Here is a 20150-nt window from a genome sequence, read left to right on the forward strand (position 1 = left end):
TTTTCGGATCTCTGTTTCGTGCGCTTTCAGTAGCTGTGTCTCTCCATCGTTTTTGCTCTCTCACGTCCCTTGTCCTCTCTCTCTCTCCAAGAGAGCTCCGTGAGTGGGAGGAGCTAGAGTACGCTGAGTATCGCTACCCTCGCTCTCATTGGCTGTGGAGAGACCAATCCAGTCGGTGTACGTGAGGGCAACGACCCGATCGAAGCAATCGCGCCGCGCAGCGCACGTCCAGGAAAAGAGCCTCGGAGCGAAACGACGAGGGGATTATGAAGGAAATCGTACGATAAAGCTCCGCATAAGGGAAGGGGGAAGCTTGAAGATATATGGGACTGCAACCATTACACTCCCGCCTTCCATTCCCTGCTTATTCCGCTCCCGGTAGTTGCCCGAGCCAGATCGCATCGTCGTTGCCTCCTAGCGGGTCCGTCCGTTGGGGAAGCGGGGGATTGAATCATCATCGATTCCTCTCCTTTGTCGTCGTCGTCGTTGTCGCCGTGGATCGATGCCGCCGAGCTCCGCTGCGTGAGCTGCTAGTATTCTTGGAGCCACTGTCGGTGTTGTTGTTTGGTCGTTGTCGTCTACCGTGACGGACCGCTGGCTGGGCCGACCGACTGACTACCTGAGTAGAAGCGGTCTCTCGTCGAATCGATGTATCAATAGGTCTTTCTCTCATTCCAATCAGCATTTCCCCTCGGTCACGCACAAGGAGCTATTCGGAGTCGACTCGCATCTACTCTTGTTTGAAGCTCCTCCGGTCTTTCCCTCAAAAGTTCGATTCACTCCTTCGACATCTGTAGCTCACCTGCTGCCTCAGTCACCCGGCTGCTTGACTCGCCGGACGATGCTACACGCGAGAATATTCCTTGCGCGTATCTATCTCTAGGTTCGAGACACAGCCCAGAGACTGCACTCCATAATACACTCGAGTGACGTTGCCTTTCGTTTGTGCTCATTCTGAGAGGGTCTGTCGCCCATGAATTGGAACCGGTAACAAATTGATCACAAATTACAAATTGGTCCTCGGAGCGATGTGGCTTTCTCCTCACAACACGAGGCCTTTGAGAAAATCAATCGAGTCCCGCATATTCATCTCGGATTTTTTAATAGAATAATATTATTCGGATAAGAATCGGTCCAGTGAATCTTCCCTTGATTGTGCGCAACTCCACAGGCATATCGCACTCCTGAGCTCACGTACACATAATTATCATATTATACTCACTCACGAAAATTCAGTAATTTCCGTATTGGACCTGCCGACCGATCGGCGACGCTCCCCGACTCCTACACCAGGGAAGAGAGGATCCACTGAGGGAACGATTGGGGAACTTCTGGCCAGGGAAGGCAACCGAGTGCTCCGTCGGAGAGTAGATGGGGTCACTTCAGCATTAAAAGGAAGCCAGTGTCCTCGGAGCGAGGCTTCGATACCTGGGCGATTTTCTGGAAGCTTCTCGCCGATCTTTCTTCAGAGTTCGGCTCGGTCTCATAGTGTGATGACTCAAATCTCAATATTGAGCTTGTGCCCTTTTCTTTCAGCAGTCATACTCTGTAAATAATCCTGGTGTCCCTCATAAGAATCAGTTGTGGAGGAGAAATGTCGTCGGCGCAGCCTGAGGTGGACGATTCGCTCACGTCACTTCATTGGCTTCAAAATCTCAACATCATGGGCAGAATCGGTTCACCAACTCCACCAACTCCGCCAGCTAGTCCGGTGAGTTCGTATGTATGTAGAGGTCGAAGAGAGATAACTTTTTCAGGGCGATCCATTTAGAGGATGTCCGACTCAGTTCAATGTCGTTTGAAACACCAGGTGCCATTCGATGAAGTGCCGTCAATCATACCTCGGAAGCCTTCACCACCTCCTACGGTTGTTCGAAAGAGACCGCCACCAACGATTGATTTCGCCAACGATGATTCTGTTAAACCACCATTCTCCTACGCCAATCTCATTTGCATGGCGATGCAGAACAATTCCAACAAAATGACACTCTCTGCCATCTACAAGTGGATCCGAGATAATTTTAAATACTACCGGAACGCAGATCCCGGCTGGCAGGTGAGCTCATTCTCTACACTTCTGCCCTATCGTTCGTGCAGTAGATTTCACTCTTGAATCAGCGGCGTGTAGCTCAGCCGGAACGAGCGGCTGCCGGGCTTCAGCTGAATCGAAGTGCGCGATGGCTCGTGTATTGAAACTCAAGCGAAATTTTCAGAACTCGATCCGCCACAACCTTTCCTTGAACAAATGCTTCATCAAAATTCCTCGGCAAAAAGACGAACCCGGAAAAGGCGGTTTCTGGAAATTGGATCCAAACTACGTCAATCACATGGTAGACGGTTCATTCAAAAAGAGGAAGGTCACATCGAACACCAGCTTCACAAGTCGACCGCAGGGAAAGAAGAAAACGATCGAGACTAAAGACGTCGTTCTTGGAATTTCGCCCAAAGTTGTGCAACTCATTCAAAAGGTATGCGCATCGGATGTTTTCGAGTTCAGGCGTCAAACGGGTGAATTCGCTCGGAAAAAATGAGACATTCGACTGCCTTCCAGAAGGAGAAGACATGCAGTCCTCTTCAGCCACATTGCGGAAATCTTTCACCACCGCTGCCTTCCTTCCCGACGCTAGAGAAAAGTTCAATCAACTCTAGCTTCGTATCGGTGGGCAACCCGGCCCAACAAGTTGTCATCGAGACGGAGCAAGCCGTGCAGAGTGAGTTCGGACCGCGGACCCGAATTTTTTTTTGAGATGGTTTGAAATTCAATCAGAACCATTTTCACTTTCGGTTGCTCTCAAGCAATGATGGTTGACTGTTAGTCTGATGTTCATGTTCTCTGAAGGTCTTGAGATGGAACAAGGTCTCCTGACGGATCCGCTGAAAGGCGATCTCTCATGGATACTCTCGGAGGGTGAGCTGGGGCTAGAACAGCTCGAGGTCGTTGAAGTGACCACAGCCGACGGTGTCTTTAGTGTGCCCCAGGGGACCGTTTTAGCCGACGGACAACTACTCGTTAATGGACCGGTGTCGCGGGAGGAGCACCAGACTGAACAAAATGGTGAGGCCATCCGTGTTTACTCAAAAACATTTCTCCTTGATAGCTGATCGGATCCGAAGGTGTCGCTCCGTAGCTAATTTGATTGATGTGGGAAGAAAATTGTGTAGACATACATAGATTGATAGATTCCGCGTTTCCGCATCCAGCTTTCCAAAGGGATTTTCTCATGGAATTAACGTGGTGGATACTAGGGCAAATAGAAATGAGAGAATCCGAAACTTCGGGGTCCATAATGTAGTGTACTCGGGGGACACGTACACGACCGCCGACTGAGTCACTTGTCACGTGACCGAACTACTGACCTGAGCTATCCTTCCGCCAAGCTGACGCGGCCTGTTCCCTTTGCTGCTCGCGGTCAACGACCATCCTGTGTCGGCTACGAGATTTAGGCGAGCTTGATTCAAACGATTCGACCAATGCCTCCAGAAAAATCCTTGCATACTCTCCGACTCGCCGCAATCGCGACATTTGGATAGATGCTATTCTAATGCGGACGAGGCGGATTTCCCCTCCCGTGAGATGCCTAGTACCGGAGAATCGACTAACATGGAAGGGAATTGTCTCGCATTGTCGGCTGTCAGAACGCCTTCCATGATTCCGCTGGAAGGAGTGGGAATGCATACTCTGGATACGAAAGTAGACGGAGGAAGAAGAAGATCAGTGAGGAAGGCGTTTCAGAAAGGAGCGATTCTCTCTAAAGCCATCAGGGGTATGCTCTGTTCCCGATAATCGCGAAATTCTGGAAAATCTGGAGAGATATCCGTTCAACTATCCCTCCCCCACCGCCAACGGGATCCGCCTGCTTCGTCTCGTTCCTGACTACTGGACAAAACCTTCGCTCTCCGGAGCGGCCATCGTGCATTCCTGCGCAGGGAGCCTCCTCCCATTTTCTTCGCGATTATCACAAAGAGACTTCCATCTCTCCCGACTCTACATCGGAACTCGCCAAGTGATCACCCAGGTGTTTTTGCTCTTCGAGATTCTCTAATGCGGCTCAACTTCTCGAGGGTGATGAAAATGCGCGCCAGTTCATGACGAGGGTCTAGCTTACTTCCTTTGTTTTTTTCATGCATAATGAGCTCCATAATGGATGGATATGTGAATTTGTCAGCTCCCGAGAGTCTGCGGCTTGTGAAAATCATTTCCCAGGCTTCACTCATGAGCTACGCAGCAGACTATCAAACTTCCGGTGAAATCATGGCAGATTCCTGGAACTCACGCTTCGGATCGCGCTCGTCGAGCTTCCGTGTCGAATCGATGTGTCGCTTTCCTTTCCATTCGGATCATTAGAGCTCATCAGGCTTTTCTCTTGAGGAATGTATCTTCTTCTCCGCAGATGCTTTACAGAGTACCACCGAAGGTACTGGGGATATCTGGTGGGAGAGCTGTTTCAACGGCCAAGCTGACTTGTCGATAGGGGGTCTCAGAGGAGCTACGGTGGGTGTTCCCTCGGTGACTTCAGCCACACCTCCAACGGAAGCTTCGCCCCCTCAGCAATTGGATTTGTTACCTCCGACACAATTCGTGCCACCGGTGACTACTCCGAACGTGGCTCACAAGTAAGTCGGCAACGTTTCCTTCCTCTCAATCGTTCGCCGAGCATGAGACGAATTCTGTTTCCTGTTGATGGTGCTCCTGGGGATCGATAACTCGTTTGGGAGCGGAGATCTTTATCGCATGGCGAGAACCGTCCGCGTGCGCTGAAGCCTCAGCTCGTACGGGAAAGCTGGCCCACACGAATATCAAAGCATCGAGCTCGATGTATTGCTGCCTGCTTCAGTCGATATATGTTTGGAACGAAGTCATCCATCGCTCTGTGGTCACATATTCTCTTGAACGAGCGAGATTCCTTCGAAACGAGGGCTTCTATGCTCAGAAGACGGATTCTGGATCCGTCGGATGATTTTCAATGCGGTGCCACCGTCGAAATGAACATATTTGACATACCACTCGCTCCCTCGCATTGAAGGATACCGCCTCGAAAAGAGCGTGATGTTCACTTGGCCCGGAATCCCGAGTTCAAGCTCACAAGCTTGCACTGACATGATGCTGCAAATCTTCGGTCTATGCCTGCGAGCGACCTCCTTAAAATCTGAATTCAATTTCAGTGCCGGCGCTGATCTCCAGTTCACCACCGTAACCAATGGTTCAGCTGGTGCAACATCTCATTGGGACGACGAATGCAGAACTGCCTTGGAGGCTGCCGCGATTGAACTTGAAGCGTACAACTTTTAATCTGAGTCTTAGGATGTAAAAAGAGAATGCAGCGATATCTGCTCTGCGGACGCCCACGGAGCCCAACAGTGGTTGCGAAGCTTCTAAGACGGCTCCGTTCCAGCATCTCGGTAGGACAAGGAGACAGATGTTTATCATCTTACCTCCTTGTCCTCGGAAGACGCTGGATGTGTGATATATGATCTAATATTTTGTGGCAGATTCTATACCACTCTATTTATATACCTAGAATGTATGAAACGAAGCAAAACAGCGTTTGCAATCGCGACTCGTAGGGCAATCTACGATCGGCTTCCTCGATTGATAAGCTGGAAATCCTCATATCGAGACTGCGGTGGGTATTATTTGGGACGAGTAGACTCGCTAGCTATAAGAATTACTGACAAGTCTGATGGCTCATCTGGATTAGATTCATCGAAGTTCTCCCTGGATCCTTGGGGGAAGTTCACCTCGTGCAGTTTCCAAAACCACATCTTTTGAGAGCCTTCTCTCCCGTGTCATGACGGTGAGCTTCGACGTTTCATGCGAAGACTCTGCAAGGTTCGGGAGGCGTGACGGCTCCGATCGGGAGCGAGCGGTCCCTGATTAATGATCAAGAAAGTTGGGGAACAATGCCGAAAAGAGGATCCGCATTTGCGGAAGTCCCATCTCTACCTTACAGCCTTCTCGGCTGAATGGTTGCGTCAGCTCAGCGGCTTCCCGAACCTTATTGGAATTGTCGTGTCGATTTCTACAGCACTCCTGAACCTTGGAGTACCGTCCGATTTGTAGTTTTTGTCCCCCGACCTCGAATCAATTCGGGCTCGATCCATGTCGCCATGGGAATCATCTCCATAGAAGAAATCTTATGATCATCATCATCACCATAGTGTATATTTAGGAGATCAGATAAGGGATAATTGAAAACTGATTGACCCGAATCCTCACCGCGATTCGAGGGAATCGAACCCAGATTGCTGATTGATTCCATCGCTAAGTGGAAGTGATCAAACGATGCAGCATCGGAAGCTCATCGCTTAATATTACGGATCACATATGCATTTCTCAGGCGGACGGCCATTTGCATATGATTACCGCTAGTCATATTGGAGTGAGCTGAGTATCTACTTCAAGAACTGGGTCTACGCGCAGGTGTTCGTGTAGCGAAGAACAAGAAAGCTTTGTAATATTCATCCCCTCAGCGAATGAATTATATTTATTTACAATCATCAATACACACAAGTCAATCAAGACGAGAATCATCTACCCGCGTGTTCGAGTGATCATACGGAAATATTATAGGAATTTCTAGGGGCATTGCTGCTAAGGCATTTAGATAGGCCCTCGGGGAATTGAATTAGGTTCATTCATAATTGGTTGATCGATCGATGTGACGTGATATCTATCAACCGAAAGAATACTCTTCAGGCCTCCAACACATAGCGAGAGATCGTAGCCGAAATCATGGCAGAATAATCTTCCGTATTCATCGTAATAACCCAGACGCGAATAAAGTCAAGCTCCATTTCTGAGGAGTCCATGTTTTCCTTGAAGTAGGGTCTACGGCACGGTTTTTCTGGTCACCCGAGCTCTTCGTTCGCTTGGGCGTCTATGCGGGCAATTTATCTCCACCGCATCATATGCAGATGCCGGAATGCGAACGACTTTCGAGTGCTCCGAAAGACGCAGCCCTCGAGAAGAATTCGTGTTCACAAAACTTCAGAAAAGGCTGATGCTTAGTTAAGCGTAGCTGCCTCTCTGTCGCTGTTGACGGTAGCCTTCCGTGTCTGTCACACATTCGGCTGCGAGTGAATAAATTCAAGAAATCAGAGCAACGACACCTCGGGTGTAGTCGCTTGTCACACATCGGCTTCGACGCAAATCATTGAAAGTGACTACTGGATAGCAATGGAAGCGATTCAAACCCACAGGAGGTGCCACCCACCGATGTTCGGCAAACAGCCTAAGCAAGGCATGGAGTTCCCGGGTATCGAACCGCGATCGCCCTCAAGCCAGAACGAATATCAGCATCGAATTCGGAAAACGGGACGATCCACGATCCGTGTATCCGACGAACGCCCTCACGGAATTCATGCCGGGCATACGCTGTCTCGTGAACCAGGGAAGTCATGGGCGCTCAACGGGGCGGCCGCGAGAGACATGCTCGCGCCTCATGGAATTCCCGGAGCTTGAAGTCGCGATTCGCGCTGGTTTCGGGCGCAAGGCTCCGGCGTGTCCCCCGTCATCCAGACGTGGGAAGAATCTTCCGCGTATGTCTCCTTCCGGACGGTTTTTTTACTCGACTAGAGGAGGGTGTAGGGAAGGGCGGGAAGTTCACACCCGGCGGTTCCCGTCAAATTCGAATCCGGATCTGATTCCCTTCCCTTTCAGGGAGATCCGGGCTAGGTCATTGATCACAGGTGATTGATCCTGGTCTTCTTCCTGCCCGCCTCGCAGGAGTCCGGGGCCCTTAAAAAGTCGTGGAACGCGACATCTATCGCAGAGCTTGCGTAAGGAACGGTGTCCTTTGGCAACACTTGACCCCTAACTGACGACCTCCCATTCGGAAATGTCCCGTCCAAGGCTCTCGCAACAGCAGGTCGAACAGATGAAATCTGCGAGCATCGGCTCTCCAGAGGAACGTATCGCGAAAACATAATCTCAGAGATCCCAGAGAAGAAAAAGGTCAGGACTGCGGTCCCGAGATGTTTCTCCTAAGAAATTACCGGTGCAGCCGAGGCGATGACTGAAGACATCTTGCGATCTCTCCTGAGTTGGCGTGTTCGGACTCGAGCCGGCGAGCCGGGGAGGAATGTTTGGACGAGATCAGTTCCTCAGAGATTTTTTCCAAGAACGTTCTCGAGTTTCGAATGAGAACAGTTTCGAGTTCGGGAGCGTTCTCGAGATTCAGTCTGTTTTCTTGTCACGATTTTTTTAATCACGCTCTGCAGACAAAATATTCCTTAGCCGAGTTCACTCGCCGCGGTGTACTAGCCGCCACAATACGAGGATGATGGGTTATCTATCCCACGCGGGGGGAACCGGCTCAGCCCGAGAAAAATCATGTCCATTTGAGATCATCCGGAAAAGGCTTGAGCTTGCTCCGGGGAGAGCGTATTTTACCGCGAAATTCCCTGACGCAGGGGAAAACAAGCTGGAATAGCCTCCCAGCGAGCATGAAGTACCTACACGAAAGCTCGCATAAGGGTACAATATACACTGAGAGACCCCCAAGGGCGAAATCTGCGAGCGCCCTGCAAAGGAGAATGGAGGAAACGCTTCCGAAATATGGAGACAGAATATCGTTGATGAGCTGGCGCGACGAGCTGAGCAGAGAGGTCCTCTTCGCCGCCACGATATACCGGCCGTTCAGAGATCATTGAGAATAGTCCCAAAGCAGAGTGGCTCTCGTAGAGGAGTAGAAGCGGGAGATTCATGAGAAGCCCTCACTCGCATCGAACGCGAAGTGGATGCATCAGGAGCGAGTAACACGAGTGTTTTTTGCCCGTAGCAGAGCGTGAGCCCTTATGTCTCTCACTTACATCCTCTCTGCATGTTCAATCGCTGCGATTTCCGAAGGACTGAAACATGGGCCCTATTGGCACTCACTCGATGAACGGAGAACTCCTCCATGGTATGTTCGCATCTGATTGTCAGAATCGTCGGCCTGAAGACTCAGTCGGAGTATTCTACGAGTCCTCGAGAAACAATACGAGGCTTTCTGAGTTCCAGGTATGACCAAGCGAAAGTAGGAATCCTAGTTCACTGGGGAGTTTATAGCGTGCCTTCGTTTGTCAGTGAGAGGTTCTGGCGATTGTGGCAGGTTAGTCAGGATGACGCCGGCAGGCGCCTTAATTCCACGCATGACAGTGAAGAGTAATGATATTGATACATACATTGAAATCGGCGACAGTCTTGTGAGCGGTTCTGATGCAGAGGCTCCGACGCCGCTGACCGGAAGTTCTTCCCAATCAACAGGGTCACGAAATGAAGGGTTATTACCAAGTGAAGCATTTCGTGAAGCGTTATCCGGCGCACTGGACCTACGCGGATTTCGCTCCTGATTTCAAAGCCGAGCTCTTCGATCCGCATGAGTGGGCTAGGCTCTTCCACGAGTCCGGCGCCAAGTACGTGCACGGTTGAGTATTCTCTCGTTGTGGAGCTCGGGAACTTGGATTTGTTTTGAACCTCCGGGTTATCCGCAGATACGTCGTCCTGACCGCAAAACACGACGAAGGCTTCGCGTTGTGGCCGTCTTCGCGGTCCGTAAATTGGAACGCCGCCGATGTCGGTCCGAGAAGGGACCTTGTCGGAGATCTCGCGGGCGTAAGTCTACCCGATCTCCCTGCATCATCATTATTCTGTCTTCCAAGAACACCCACAGGGAGGGAATGGACCACTCCAGTTTGAATTTACCGAGGTTTTCCACTGCTTTCTGATTTTCCCTCCCTAGGCGGTCAGAAATGCACAGTTGCGATTCGGTGTGTCCTATACCTTGCCCGAATGGTACAACGATCTGTGGGAGAAGGATAAAGCATCGTCGTTCACTCAGACCACTTACTCAGCCTGCAAAGTACAGCCGGAGTTATACGATCTCGTCGCGCGCTACAGGCCCGACGTGCTCCGGTGAGGTTTTCCGGCGTCAACTTCGGATTATGATGATGACGACGATCAATACTTCGGATCGGTTGCGATACCCTACGGCAGACCCCATTTTGGCCAAATACAATTCTGCAGGGTCGATGGGGAGGCTGCACCAGATACGTATTGGAATTCCACAAATTTCCTCGCATGGCTATACAGTCATAGCCCGGTACAAGATGAAGTCGTTGTGAACGATGGATGGGGCTCCGGAATTACGTGCAATCACGGAGATTTCTACACTTGCGCTGAGAAGTATACTCGACCTCGGGAGGCTCTTTTGCATTTCATACGATTCTTCCCGTGATGTCCTGCTGGAGACCTGTGGATTGACTCCATGCATGCTTCCGACAGCGCGTTCTTTCTCGTTTCAGATCTAGTTCAGATAAAGTGCATTCTCATAAATTCGAATCTATCCTGCCATTGGATGGGCAGTCGATGGGATATCGTCGGAACATGGACTTGGCCAGCGTATTAGACATCAAGGTGAATAATGACTTGATCGGTAGGACGAGCGGGCTTCGACATGATTGCCGACCTAAATCGATAGCTTCTTCTCATCATCGCTCTGAGCACATGAGCTGGCAAAGATTGAGTCTCCCGGCCCATCTGGCGAAATTAGAGGAGCTCCCCGCTGTTCCCGAGCAAGTAGTTTTCGTGATCCTCAGCGCATCCGAATATCGGAAGTGTCGCAGAGATTTATCGGAAAAGTCCGAGATTGAAAGCTTCGAACTTGAACGCAGACTTTGCTGGTGAAAATAGTCACCACGATCGCTTGCAACGGGAATGTGCTCATCAACATTGGAGCTCGTAAGGACGGAACATTTCCGACGATATTCAAGGAGCGTCTCATGCAGATGGGACAATGGCTGAACTCGAACAGCGAAGCTGTCTATGGAACAAGGTCAGTTTCTTCATCGAAAAAGTGGGGGCATACTCCGATTCTATCTTCGCGTAGAGAATTCTATCTATGTATCGGTCGCCCTCTTGTGCGAGGCTCCTTCAAGAACGCAGATCAGAGGAGCGATTGAGCTCAGGTTAGTGCGGGGCGTCGACCTCGACTCATCGGATGCGATGAGATAGTCATTCGCTGGAAGTCCGATTCGAACTGAAGTTCTCCGCGAAACATCTGGATGCTCGGCTCGCGCCATCGTTCCCTACCTAGTATCTAGGCCATTCCCACATGAAGATACTCCGCGAAACGAGCGTGGAGCGACGATTTTAGACACATTTGAATCCGTGTTGCGCTCCTGCAGACCGTGGATAACTCCGCGAGATGCGAAGAATCGGGATGTGTGGTTCACTAAAAGAGACAGCGTCATCTATGCTTTCCTCACGGAATGGCCGGGAGACCTCCTGGAGATCTCCTCGATTAATGCGTCGGTCATAGGGCAAATCTCCCAGGTAAGGAGAGCGCCTCCCCCGTCCATATTGCAAGGATGTCTAGGAGGGCGTGACCCTACTCTGCTAGAAGATTTCTCGACTCTTATTGTCCGATTCCACAGATTGACATCCTCTGTCCGCAATTCTTCGACTTGAAGTTCGTATTCAACGCTGATGGACTCTCCGTTATCTTACCACGTGAAAGTGCGCCCTCCCCATTCACTTACATATGGGTTTTGAGGATTGTGTAGGATTGTGGGTCAATAAAAACGATGCCGTTGCACCTATGAATGTACAAGAAATGTCTCATGGGATGAGTGATGACAGGCTAGTCGCAACAGATCTTGCGTGCTACGGACCGTCTCTATCATCGACGGCTTCTTGACGCGGAGCTGTCTGGGGAATGAGGCTTGTCGTGGAGCGGCTCCTCATACCGGAGGTACCCGATGGCGCATCGAGGGTTTTCGTACGTTCACGCCTCAGAGGCGATCATAAGCAATTATCCCTCAGTGCATCTCTTTCCGTCAGCGAAAGTCTGTTTCTTCCTCTGCGAACAGACTTACAGTCTGTTCGACGTATAAGTCAGGATGCTCAACTTTTTCTCTCAATACCGGCATTCAGTGATTAGGATTCCCCTGGATGTGGTGAGCTGTGTTTGTATCCCAAGCTCAGGCCGACTCGACTTCTAACGCAAGTAGCGTCGACGCGTGACTCGGGTAAACTCGAGGAAGCCAAGGGCTATACCGATTTGCTTAAATTAGGCTCTGGCTAGATCACTGCGCACTGTCGTCCTCGCGCCGAGGCGTAGGTCGGGTTTCCCTCGGAGAACCCTTGCCACGGATTTTCAGAACAAGGGGCACCCTTTCTCCCCTCACTTGGCTGGCTGGCCGAGGAGACAATCTTGAGGAACATCCGTCACTGTGATCATCACTGGAACGGGAAGACCTCACGGCTCCCGCGTTGTGCTTCTCAGCAAGATTCTGTGTTCTCACTTCCCTGCTGCCGTCGAATACCTCGAATCAAAAAAATGGTCGATGATTACGATGGCTTCTGATTAGAGCTTCGATGAGACCGAACATCCCGATTATAGTTGGACGGTCCCGACTAATCTCATAGGCTCGGGTACATGCTACATCATGGTCATCATGTCATCGTGGAGAACGATAAAGTCTCAATTCTAACGTCCTGAGGGAGTCAAGAGAATGCTCGTATCGTTGAAATGTCTGGTCTTGAGGAGACTCTACTTGTGGACTATTAATCGTAATTTCCCCCGTTTGTGCGAATGGAGGAGGTCCAATCGGTTTTCCTGGTCCGGATGAGAGATGAACGGATCTGAACGGAGATCCTATAAGTTGCTGACGGCCATTAATGAGTTAGAGGCTTTCTATCTCAAACCATCGGCGCCGGCGCTCAGACGATCTGGGCCTTGTTGATCAATTATGATGCCAGCAGCCAGCGATTTCGAACTCTCGAGCGCCAACCGTCAGCTCTCGTCGGCTGCCGCGAAGCAGTGAGAGGTCCCCGGGCGTGATGTGTTCCAGAATAGTGTGAAAACGTCATCCCATTCAACATCGTGCGGATCGCCTATCTGGAAGTTATTCGGCGAAAAATTGGAGCATCCGCACCGGGACGTCGGAGGCAGTTATTGTGACCGACATGTTGATCATAAGTCTGGTGGTCATCGCAGTCCTCTCACCTGTTTCAACCTTTGACCCAAGCTGGGGATCTCTGGACAACAGACCGCTCCCCGAGTGGTACGTCGATATCTTCAGCGGGATATGATTATTTCCGGAATGCCTTTCATATATATATCCGACGAGCACATCTGACGAATTTCATTTTCGCTCTGCCTCAGGTATGATGACGCGAAAGTCGGAATCCTCATTCATTGGGGAGTCTACAGCGTACCCGCGTATGTTTCCGAATGGTTCTGGTGGCTGTGGGAGGTTCGTGAAAGCTAGCTCTCGAAGAATAGAGCGATGAATGTGCGGCGTTCCACATATATGTTGGAAGCTCTCATGCGCTTGGGCAAACTGATTGAATTAAGTACCATATCATTGGATCGTCCCCGTAAAAATTTGAGCATCGACCCCTGCTCGATCTCGAAATTGTAGGAAAACAGGCCCGCTGCAGATCCAAAGGTGACGAAATTCATGAGAGCCCACTATCCTCCTTTTTGGACTTACGCTGATTTCGCGAGGGATTTCACCGCCGAGTTCTTCGAGCCCAATGAGTGGGCCAAGATGTTTCGCGATTCCGGAGCCAAGTAAAATATAAATTACAGATGATACATCTCACAGGCTTTGCGATTCAATCAACTTTCGGCTCCGCATCTCGAGACAGTCTTTGATCTTTGCAGATACGTGGTCATGACCGCTAAACATCACGATGGTTACACTCTGTGGCCGTCGATGTATTCGCATAATTGGAACGCTTTGGAAGTTGGCCCGAAGAGGGATCTCGTCGGAGATCTGGCTTTCGTGAGTACCATCATTCGATGAGGAACGTTCAGACAGAATCTGCACGATCAAGGCATCTAGGAAAAGGAATTTTTCAGGCTGTGCGGAGCTATGGACTGAAGTTTGGTGTCTACTACTCGCTATACGAATGGTACAACCCACAGTGGTTGGAGGACAAGAAGAATAACTTCGGGACATTTTATTACTCACAATGCAAAGTTCAAGCCGAGCTTCACGATCTGGTCTCACGCTACAGCCCCGATATAATCTGGTAATCTTTTGTCTCGGTGATCCCGAGTCATTGAGAGATTCCATCGAATACATCGGTTTGTATAGAAGCGAATAGACTCGACCACTCTCAGATTGTCGGCTTTGGTCCCACCAGGAGCGACGGAGATCTGGCACCGGAGACCTACTGGAACTCCACGAATTTCCTCGCTTGGCTATACAAGGAGAAAGCGAATACTGTTGTGAACGACCGGTGGGGTTCTGGCACCCTATGCAAACACGGAGACTTCTTCACTTGTGGAAACGGGTAATATTCTTAACTCTGTCAGAAGGGCATCGAAATGTGGTCCGATACACTGCCATTTTCATTGTTCCCATCGCTCGGAAGTTTCACACCCGGGATCGAATTTCCTCATAAATTCGAAAATGTCTTCTCCCTGGACGACTCATCATTCGGATATCGCCGAGAACTTGATCCCGTGAATGTCATGAGCATCGAGGTAGGTCCCTGGGATATCTCCAAGCCTTCGAAGCCTGGCGTGATGTAGGTACACCAACAGAACCCGAATCTTAGCTTTCGATTGTCCTCCAATGCTGTGTAGAATCTCCTGGAAAAGATCGTTACAACGGTGGCCTGCAACGGCAACGTGCTCATCAATATAGGAGCTCGGAGTGACGGAGTCATCCCCTTGATCTTCCAAGAACGTCTTGAACAGATGGGACAATGGTTCAAAACCAATGCGGAGGCTATCCATGGCACGAGGTAAGTATTCTCAATTATACTCGCAGAGCACACTGATCTAAGGGAAGTTTGTTTTCCTCGCATTTAGCTCTTCTTCCATCTAGACTTCGGACCGACTTGTCGCGCGGCGGAGCTGTACCTGATCCTTTCTTGGAGTCGGACCAGCTCCCGCATGCGTCGGCGTCGTCTCTTTGCTCCTTCCGGGCTTCGTCTTGGAGCCAGAACTAAATATTTGCGGAATCGAGATTGATTTCTATCGTCGTGGGAAAAAACGCGTTTATTCCCCACCTTCCAGACCCTGGATGAATGTGCGAGACACAGTCAGCCCTGAGATCTGGTTCACGCAGAAGACGTCAGTTATTTATGCTTTCATGAGGACGTGGCCGGAGAGCGGAACGGACGAACCTTATCGACTGACAATAGGCACCGTTAACTCGTCCGTGGTACCCCAGGTTTCCAAGGTGTGGCAGTGTAGGCGACATCTCCCGATTGAGCACTTATGCCCTATGTTGGAGCTCGGGGATCCGACATCTCTGTGGTGAATAAATCTCGCTCCCCGTGATTTTCAGGTGGTGCTGCTCAACACGCCCCTCGTAAACTTGAAGCACACACTGAGCGCCTTGGGGTTGACCATAGAGCTTCCCAAATTATCCCCGGATTACTCCGCGAGATGGGTGTGGGTACTGCGAATACAATGCTGAAAATCTTCCGCGGGATTTCCATCAGAGGTTTTTATTCCATGCCAGCAATTCATGAAATAGCCTCAAAAAGCCCATCGGCCGAGAAGCGCATTCAATTTCTGCTAGGTTCCGAGTCTCAATCGAAATTCAAGTTCTTCGAGCAGGAACGTTCGTCCGATCGGATTTGAGAAATCAATCGTCGACTCGACGAACAGCTAAGCTGCAGTCTAGAATTCCAAGGTCTTAGACATTTCGTCGCGACAAAACAGTCACGACGACGACTACTCTGACGCGAAAATCTCTCCAACTAATCCGATCAGCCCTGAGCGACACAATTCATGGGATTATTCCGATCGAATTCTCTGGAACAGTTACGGGATTGCCGGAGAGCATGATTGCATCGACTCCAGCGAGCTTTTCGCTCCGTCCTGTTGAGGTAGCAGCCCACATGGGATTGGTGAGGAAAACGAGAAAAAACAGCTTAGAATTTCGAGTCGAGGGGATGTCGCACTCTCTGCCTCGCTCCGAGCATTTCGGAGAGGAAGTTCGGAGCCAGCTTCGCGTGAATCAACGGCGCCGGCAGGCCGACTGGGCGCACTCATGGGAGCAGATATGTTTTTGCCGTCCGTGGAGCCAGCGACGGCGTCGCACTCCTCGCCTCCGGCGTTCCTCGAAATCTCTGAAGGACAACAATCTCGAGAACTGAGTACTAGACATAGCCAGAGGTTCGCGTAGTTCTGACACGAAGCTTTCAGCCCAGCTCAATAGTTCCGAACGGAGAAGATTTTTTGGCAGCCTTGTCGATGTGCGCACTCGCCAGAATGCGCTTCACGGCAGCGAACGATAGTCGGCTTCCCTACGCTAAGCTCTCCGAAGCGCAAGATGCTGTCCATTATGACGCTGTGTCGGGGGCCTCCAATCAGTCTCCTGATCAGAAGCACAGATCTTTATATCCGGAAATCATGGAAGCCTCGGATTATTTTATCGATCAATCGCCGGAAGCTACGACCTGGAGCTAAATCCTCTTGCGTAATAGGACCGCTTTACCCCTTATACATTCACTCGAACATTGCTTCCAACGGAGTAGACCAGCGGTGGCCAAATGGGGGTCCGCGGACCACTGGTGGTCCGCGACCTATATTTTGGTGGTCCGCGGAGCATTCTGTCCAGTTTACACCAGAGGGAGCTTATCTGACACGAGCACAGCCCATGACTTTCGCGGCGGAATCTGCACAGCCCTATGTGCGTCAGTCATGAGACGGCCGCGCGTGCTGCTGAAGGCGCATTGGATACGAGACGTGATTGTGTATGTACCTGTGCTCTGCGTGTCGAAGTTTCACACACCACACGCCGAGCGAGCAGATGATTCCGTCTCGATTTGGAACGTCCGTTCCTAAATATTTGTGCTTGGGTATCGCGCACATGGGTTCAGTCGAATGTGTACGCGCCGCGGACTGTTCGATCGAGAGTGAGCTCGAGCCTGGCTTCTAGCCTTGTTTCCGGAAGGCGTCACCCAAGTTCATTGAAGAATCCCCAGCAGTTTCCTCGGAATGGGGCGGGAAGAGTCAGGCCAGAATCCAGAGCTTCTTCAGGAAGCGAAAACACGTTTCCGCGGACGCCGATGACAACCCATCTTTTGGAGAGCTAGCCACTGAAGGGGAAGTACGATATCCTGTTATTGACTTGGAGGAAGAGGCCATGCCGTTAATTGAGTCGGAGATACAGATATCTGGGACCTCGAACTTCTCTCCGGTCAGGATAGGTGGCAGAATAGCGGCATCGGGGAGGCCGAAAAAGCAGTACAAACGCACGCGGAAGTACGATGCGAGCTATCTCAGATTCGGATTCATTCAAGAGCCCGGTAGCGAATTCGAGCCTAGGCCGCTGTGCATTGTTTGTTCGGAGTGCCTATCGAATGAAGGAATGAAGCCGTCCAAACTTCAGAGGCACCGAGATTTGAAACATCCCGATCTGGCTTGCAAACCGTTGGAGTACTTTCAGAGAATGCGAGACGAACTCAAGCAGCAACAGAATTCAATGAGAAATATGACCCTTGGTGACAATAACTCCCAGATGAGAGCCTCGTATCTGATATCGCTCGAAATCGCGAAGAACAAGAAAGCATACGTCATCGGCGAGGAATTGATAAAACCATGCATCCTACTGGCGAGTCAGGAGGTGATCGGACACGACGCTTACCAGAAACTCAGAGGTATCTCCCTGTCGCGCAACACGGTGAAACGGAGAATCGAGCACATGGCCGATAACATCCAAGATCAAATTATCGATTTGGTCAAGAAGTCGACATTCTACTCGATCCAGATCGACGAGTCAACAGATCTGACGAATAAAGCCGTATTGGTCTGTTTCGTCAAGGTCGAACACGACGGAGAACTCTTGGAGGAACTTCTCTGCTCTGTGGAACTGCCGGGTCGGACAACTGGCTCCGAAATATTCCGAGTCCTTGACGGCTTTTTCGAAGATCATAGCATACCGTGGAAGAACTGCATTGGGGTATGCACGGACGGAGCCGCTAATATGACAGGACGTCTGATGGGTTTCACAGCAAGAGTCAAGAAGGTCGGACACCCCAACTTGCTGAGCACCCATTGCATCATACATAGGGAACAACTGGTTGCGAAACGACTCTCTCCACAATTGCACAGCGTTTTGTCTGATGTGGTCCGCATTGTGAACGAGATTCGTTGCAAACCATTGAATTCGCGTATCTTCGAAGCTCTCTGTGAGGAAATGGGTTCTCAGTTTTCCCATCTCCTCTTGCATGCAGAAGTCAGGTGGTTGTCTCGTGGGAGAGTTCTCAATCGACTTCTTTCTTTGTTGCAAGAAGTTAAGGTATTTTTCCAGTCAGCAGTAACAATTCGACGTTCCTTGCTATCATGTCCGATGTAGATTGGAAAGCCAAACTATCATACTTGGCCGATATTTTCTCTCATTTGAATGAGCTGAATTTATCCTTACAAGGGAAGCATTGCGATATGTTCACGCTGCGAGCGAAGATTGACGGCTTCCGTAAAAAACTAGTTCTTTGGCACGCCGCAGTCTCAGAGAAAGATTTTCCGATGTTTCCTAATTTCGATGAGTTCTCGAAGCAGAATCACCTCAGCGAGGGAGTGGTCGTAATCGTCCGGGAGCATTTACAAACCCTCATGGATTAGTTCGGTAAATACTACCCGGAGCAAGAAGATCCCAGAAATGGCAGTCTCTGGATTCTGGATCCGTTCACCGCGAAAATTGACGACACGAATTTGTGCATGAAAGGGAAAGAAAGCTTGCTGGATCTCGCTTCAGATGCGAGCCTGCAGATGAAGTTCCACGCTTCGTTGTCGAGAGCTCATTTTTGGCTCGGAGTTGGACAAGAATACCCGATGCTGAGCGCGGAAGCGATGAAGATTTTGGTGCAATTCTCCACAACTTACCTCTGCGAGAAAACGTTTTCATCTGTCACTGCCATCAAGACTAGATATCGGACTTCCCTCGAGATGCACGCGGAACTTCGACTAGGAGTTACGAATCTAGCGCCTCAGATCGACGCGATCTTGTCGTCGAAGCAAGCACAAGTATCGCACTAATTCTATTTATACACGTTAACGTAGGTTGCGTGAACGTTCTTAATTGTTTTCGAACTCGGAGTCCATGGAGATTGTGAAAACTCCTGCGCAGCTCCTCTTTGCTATCTCTATCATGCTTGTATTTCGAAGAGGTGAAATATCTGGTGCTATGAAGATAAATTAAGTGCATTCTTGATGTATTCTGGCCCCCTTCTTCTCGCGTTCTGATTTTAAAACGGGTGACCTAAATTTTGGTGGTCCGCGGGGTCCGTCGCCATGACTTTGGTGGTCCGCGGGACGAAAAAGGTTGGCCACCCCTGGAGTAGACGACCCCCACAAAGGACGTTGCTCCGCTTTCGCGCTCGACCCGTGTCGATTGTGGCAACATATTCGACCGAGAGGCTGCCGCGCCTCAAATGGTCGAGACTACTCCGCTAATTGCAGTCAAACCTCGTTGTAAAAGTGATTAGGTAGTTCCTGAAGGCCGGTGGTCAACTGAAAGTAAGGCCGCACTCACGCGAATGGATCATTCGAGCTAAAAACGTGATGGTTTCGGGGTGTTTCCGCGTTCTCCTGCACGTAGACTGCACATACGATGCTCCAACGATGCGCAGAATGGAGTCTCGGTCGAGCAGCCTAATCGGCAGAAGAGGCCGGATTTCCATTCCGCCATCGGAGCGAAACTTCGATCACCGGTCAAACTTTTCATGACAAGGCCCATTGGTTTGTCCAAGGATCCCATCAGATCTCCCAAACATCAGCCTATGACTCGTGAGCGAAGAGCTTGCTTGTGTGCACGGATAGTTTCTAGAATACAATTCTTCCGATGATGGTCGAGCGACGGGCGCTGGGAGAGGGAGGGGGTGGATCTCTTGTGACTCCTCGTCGTCAGAAGTGTCATCATACATTTCCCGAGGGAGCTGCGAAACTTGGTGTGCCACCCAACGACATCGAAATTTCAATCGACCTGGAACGATGACGAGCATCGCAGCAATTCGCCGTAGAAACTCAAGGGACACGCTGCTTCCCGCCCTCTCGTGCGCACGAATTCGTGTCCTTTATTCTGTGCAGCCTCGTCACATAAGATCCCATCCACATATCTGCAGGGTACAGGAAGAAAGAAACCGCATCATCCCTATTTGTACACATTTTCCGCACTGATCGGAATCCTGGAAACGC

The 20150-nt window shown here is 50.4% G+C and overlaps 3 protein-coding genes and 1 pseudogene across 3 annotated transcripts; all 4 read left to right on the forward strand.

Annotated features, from left to right (window-relative positions):
* The first annotated feature begins 1594 nt into the window (after positions 1–1594).
* On the forward strand, positions 1595–5290 carry LOC100904555 (forkhead box protein J1-like). Its single transcript, XM_003741629.1, has 7 exons — positions 1595–1711; positions 1811–2056; positions 2214–2468; positions 2552–2711; positions 2840–3055; positions 4392–4614; positions 5164–5290. The coding sequence occupies exons 1-7, from the start codon at positions 1595–1597 to the stop codon at positions 5288–5290; spliced, it is 1344 nt and encodes a 447-aa protein (XP_003741677.1).
* Positions 5291–8796: 3506 nt separating this feature from the next.
* On the forward strand, positions 8797–11544 carry LOC108864012 (alpha-L-fucosidase). The gene is made up of 10 exons (XM_018638847.1): positions 8797–8903; positions 9002–9092; positions 9248–9396; positions 9475–9595; positions 9723–9895; positions 10007–10165; positions 10285–10396; positions 10654–10814; positions 11167–11314; positions 11416–11544. The coding sequence occupies exons 1-10, from the start codon at positions 8797–8799 to the stop codon at positions 11542–11544; spliced, it is 1350 nt and encodes a 449-aa protein (XP_018494363.1).
* A 1405-nt stretch (positions 11545–12949) lies between these two features.
* LOC100904704 (plasma alpha-L-fucosidase) lies at positions 12950–15430 on the forward strand. The gene is made up of 10 exons (XM_018638848.1): positions 12950–13047; positions 13149–13249; positions 13427–13559; positions 13653–13773; positions 13851–14023; positions 14138–14287; positions 14369–14480; positions 14583–14743; positions 15018–15183; positions 15292–15430. The coding sequence occupies exons 1-10, from the start codon at positions 12950–12952 to the stop codon at positions 15421–15423; spliced, it is 1347 nt and encodes a 448-aa protein (XP_018494364.1). The 3' UTR covers positions 15424–15430.
* A 1670-nt stretch (positions 15431–17100) lies between these two features.
* Positions 17101–18992, forward strand: LOC100904850 (SCAN domain-containing protein 3-like; annotated as a pseudogene).
* Positions 18993–20150: the final 1158 nt, after the last annotated feature.

This window comes from Galendromus occidentalis, unplaced genomic scaffold (assembly GCF_000255335.2).
Source record: "Galendromus occidentalis unplaced genomic scaffold, Mocc_1.1 scf7180000077190, whole genome shotgun sequence".
NCBI classification, from domain to species: Eukaryota; Metazoa; Arthropoda; class Arachnida; order Mesostigmata; family Phytoseiidae; genus Galendromus; species Galendromus occidentalis.

Coding starts and splice junctions, on each gene's coding strand:
- LOC100904555 (XM_003741629.1), top strand. CDS start 1,595: ATGTCGTCGGCGCAGCCTGAGGTGGACGATTCGCTCACGTCACTTCAT. Junction 1,712..1,810: donor CAACTCCGCCAGCTAGTCCG/GTGAGTTCGTAT, acceptor TTGAAACACCAG/GTGCCATTCGATGAAGTGCC. Junction 2,057..2,213: donor ACGCAGATCCCGGCTGGCAG/GTGAGCTCATTC, acceptor CGAAATTTTCAG/AACTCGATCCGCCACAACCT.
- LOC108864012 (XM_018638847.1), top strand. CDS start 8,797: ATGTCTCTCACTTACATCCTCTCTGCATGTTCAATCGCTGCGATTTCC. Junction 9,896..10,006: donor TACAGGCCCGACGTGCTCCG/GTGAGGTTTTCC, acceptor ACAATTCTGCAG/GGTCGATGGGGAGGCTGCAC. Junction 10,815..11,166: donor GAAGCTGTCTATGGAACAAG/GTCAGTTTCTTC, acceptor GCGCTCCTGCAG/ACCGTGGATAACTCCGCGAG.
- LOC100904704 (XM_018638848.1), top strand. CDS start 12,950: ATGTTGATCATAAGTCTGGTGGTCATCGCAGTCCTCTCACCTGTTTCA. Junction 14,288..14,368: donor TTCTTCACTTGTGGAAACGG/GTAATATTCTTA, acceptor ATCGCTCGGAAG/TTTCACACCCGGGATCGAAT. Junction 15,184..15,291: donor TGGTACCCCAGGTTTCCAAG/GTGTGGCAGTGT, acceptor CGTGATTTTCAG/GTGGTGCTGCTCAACACGCC.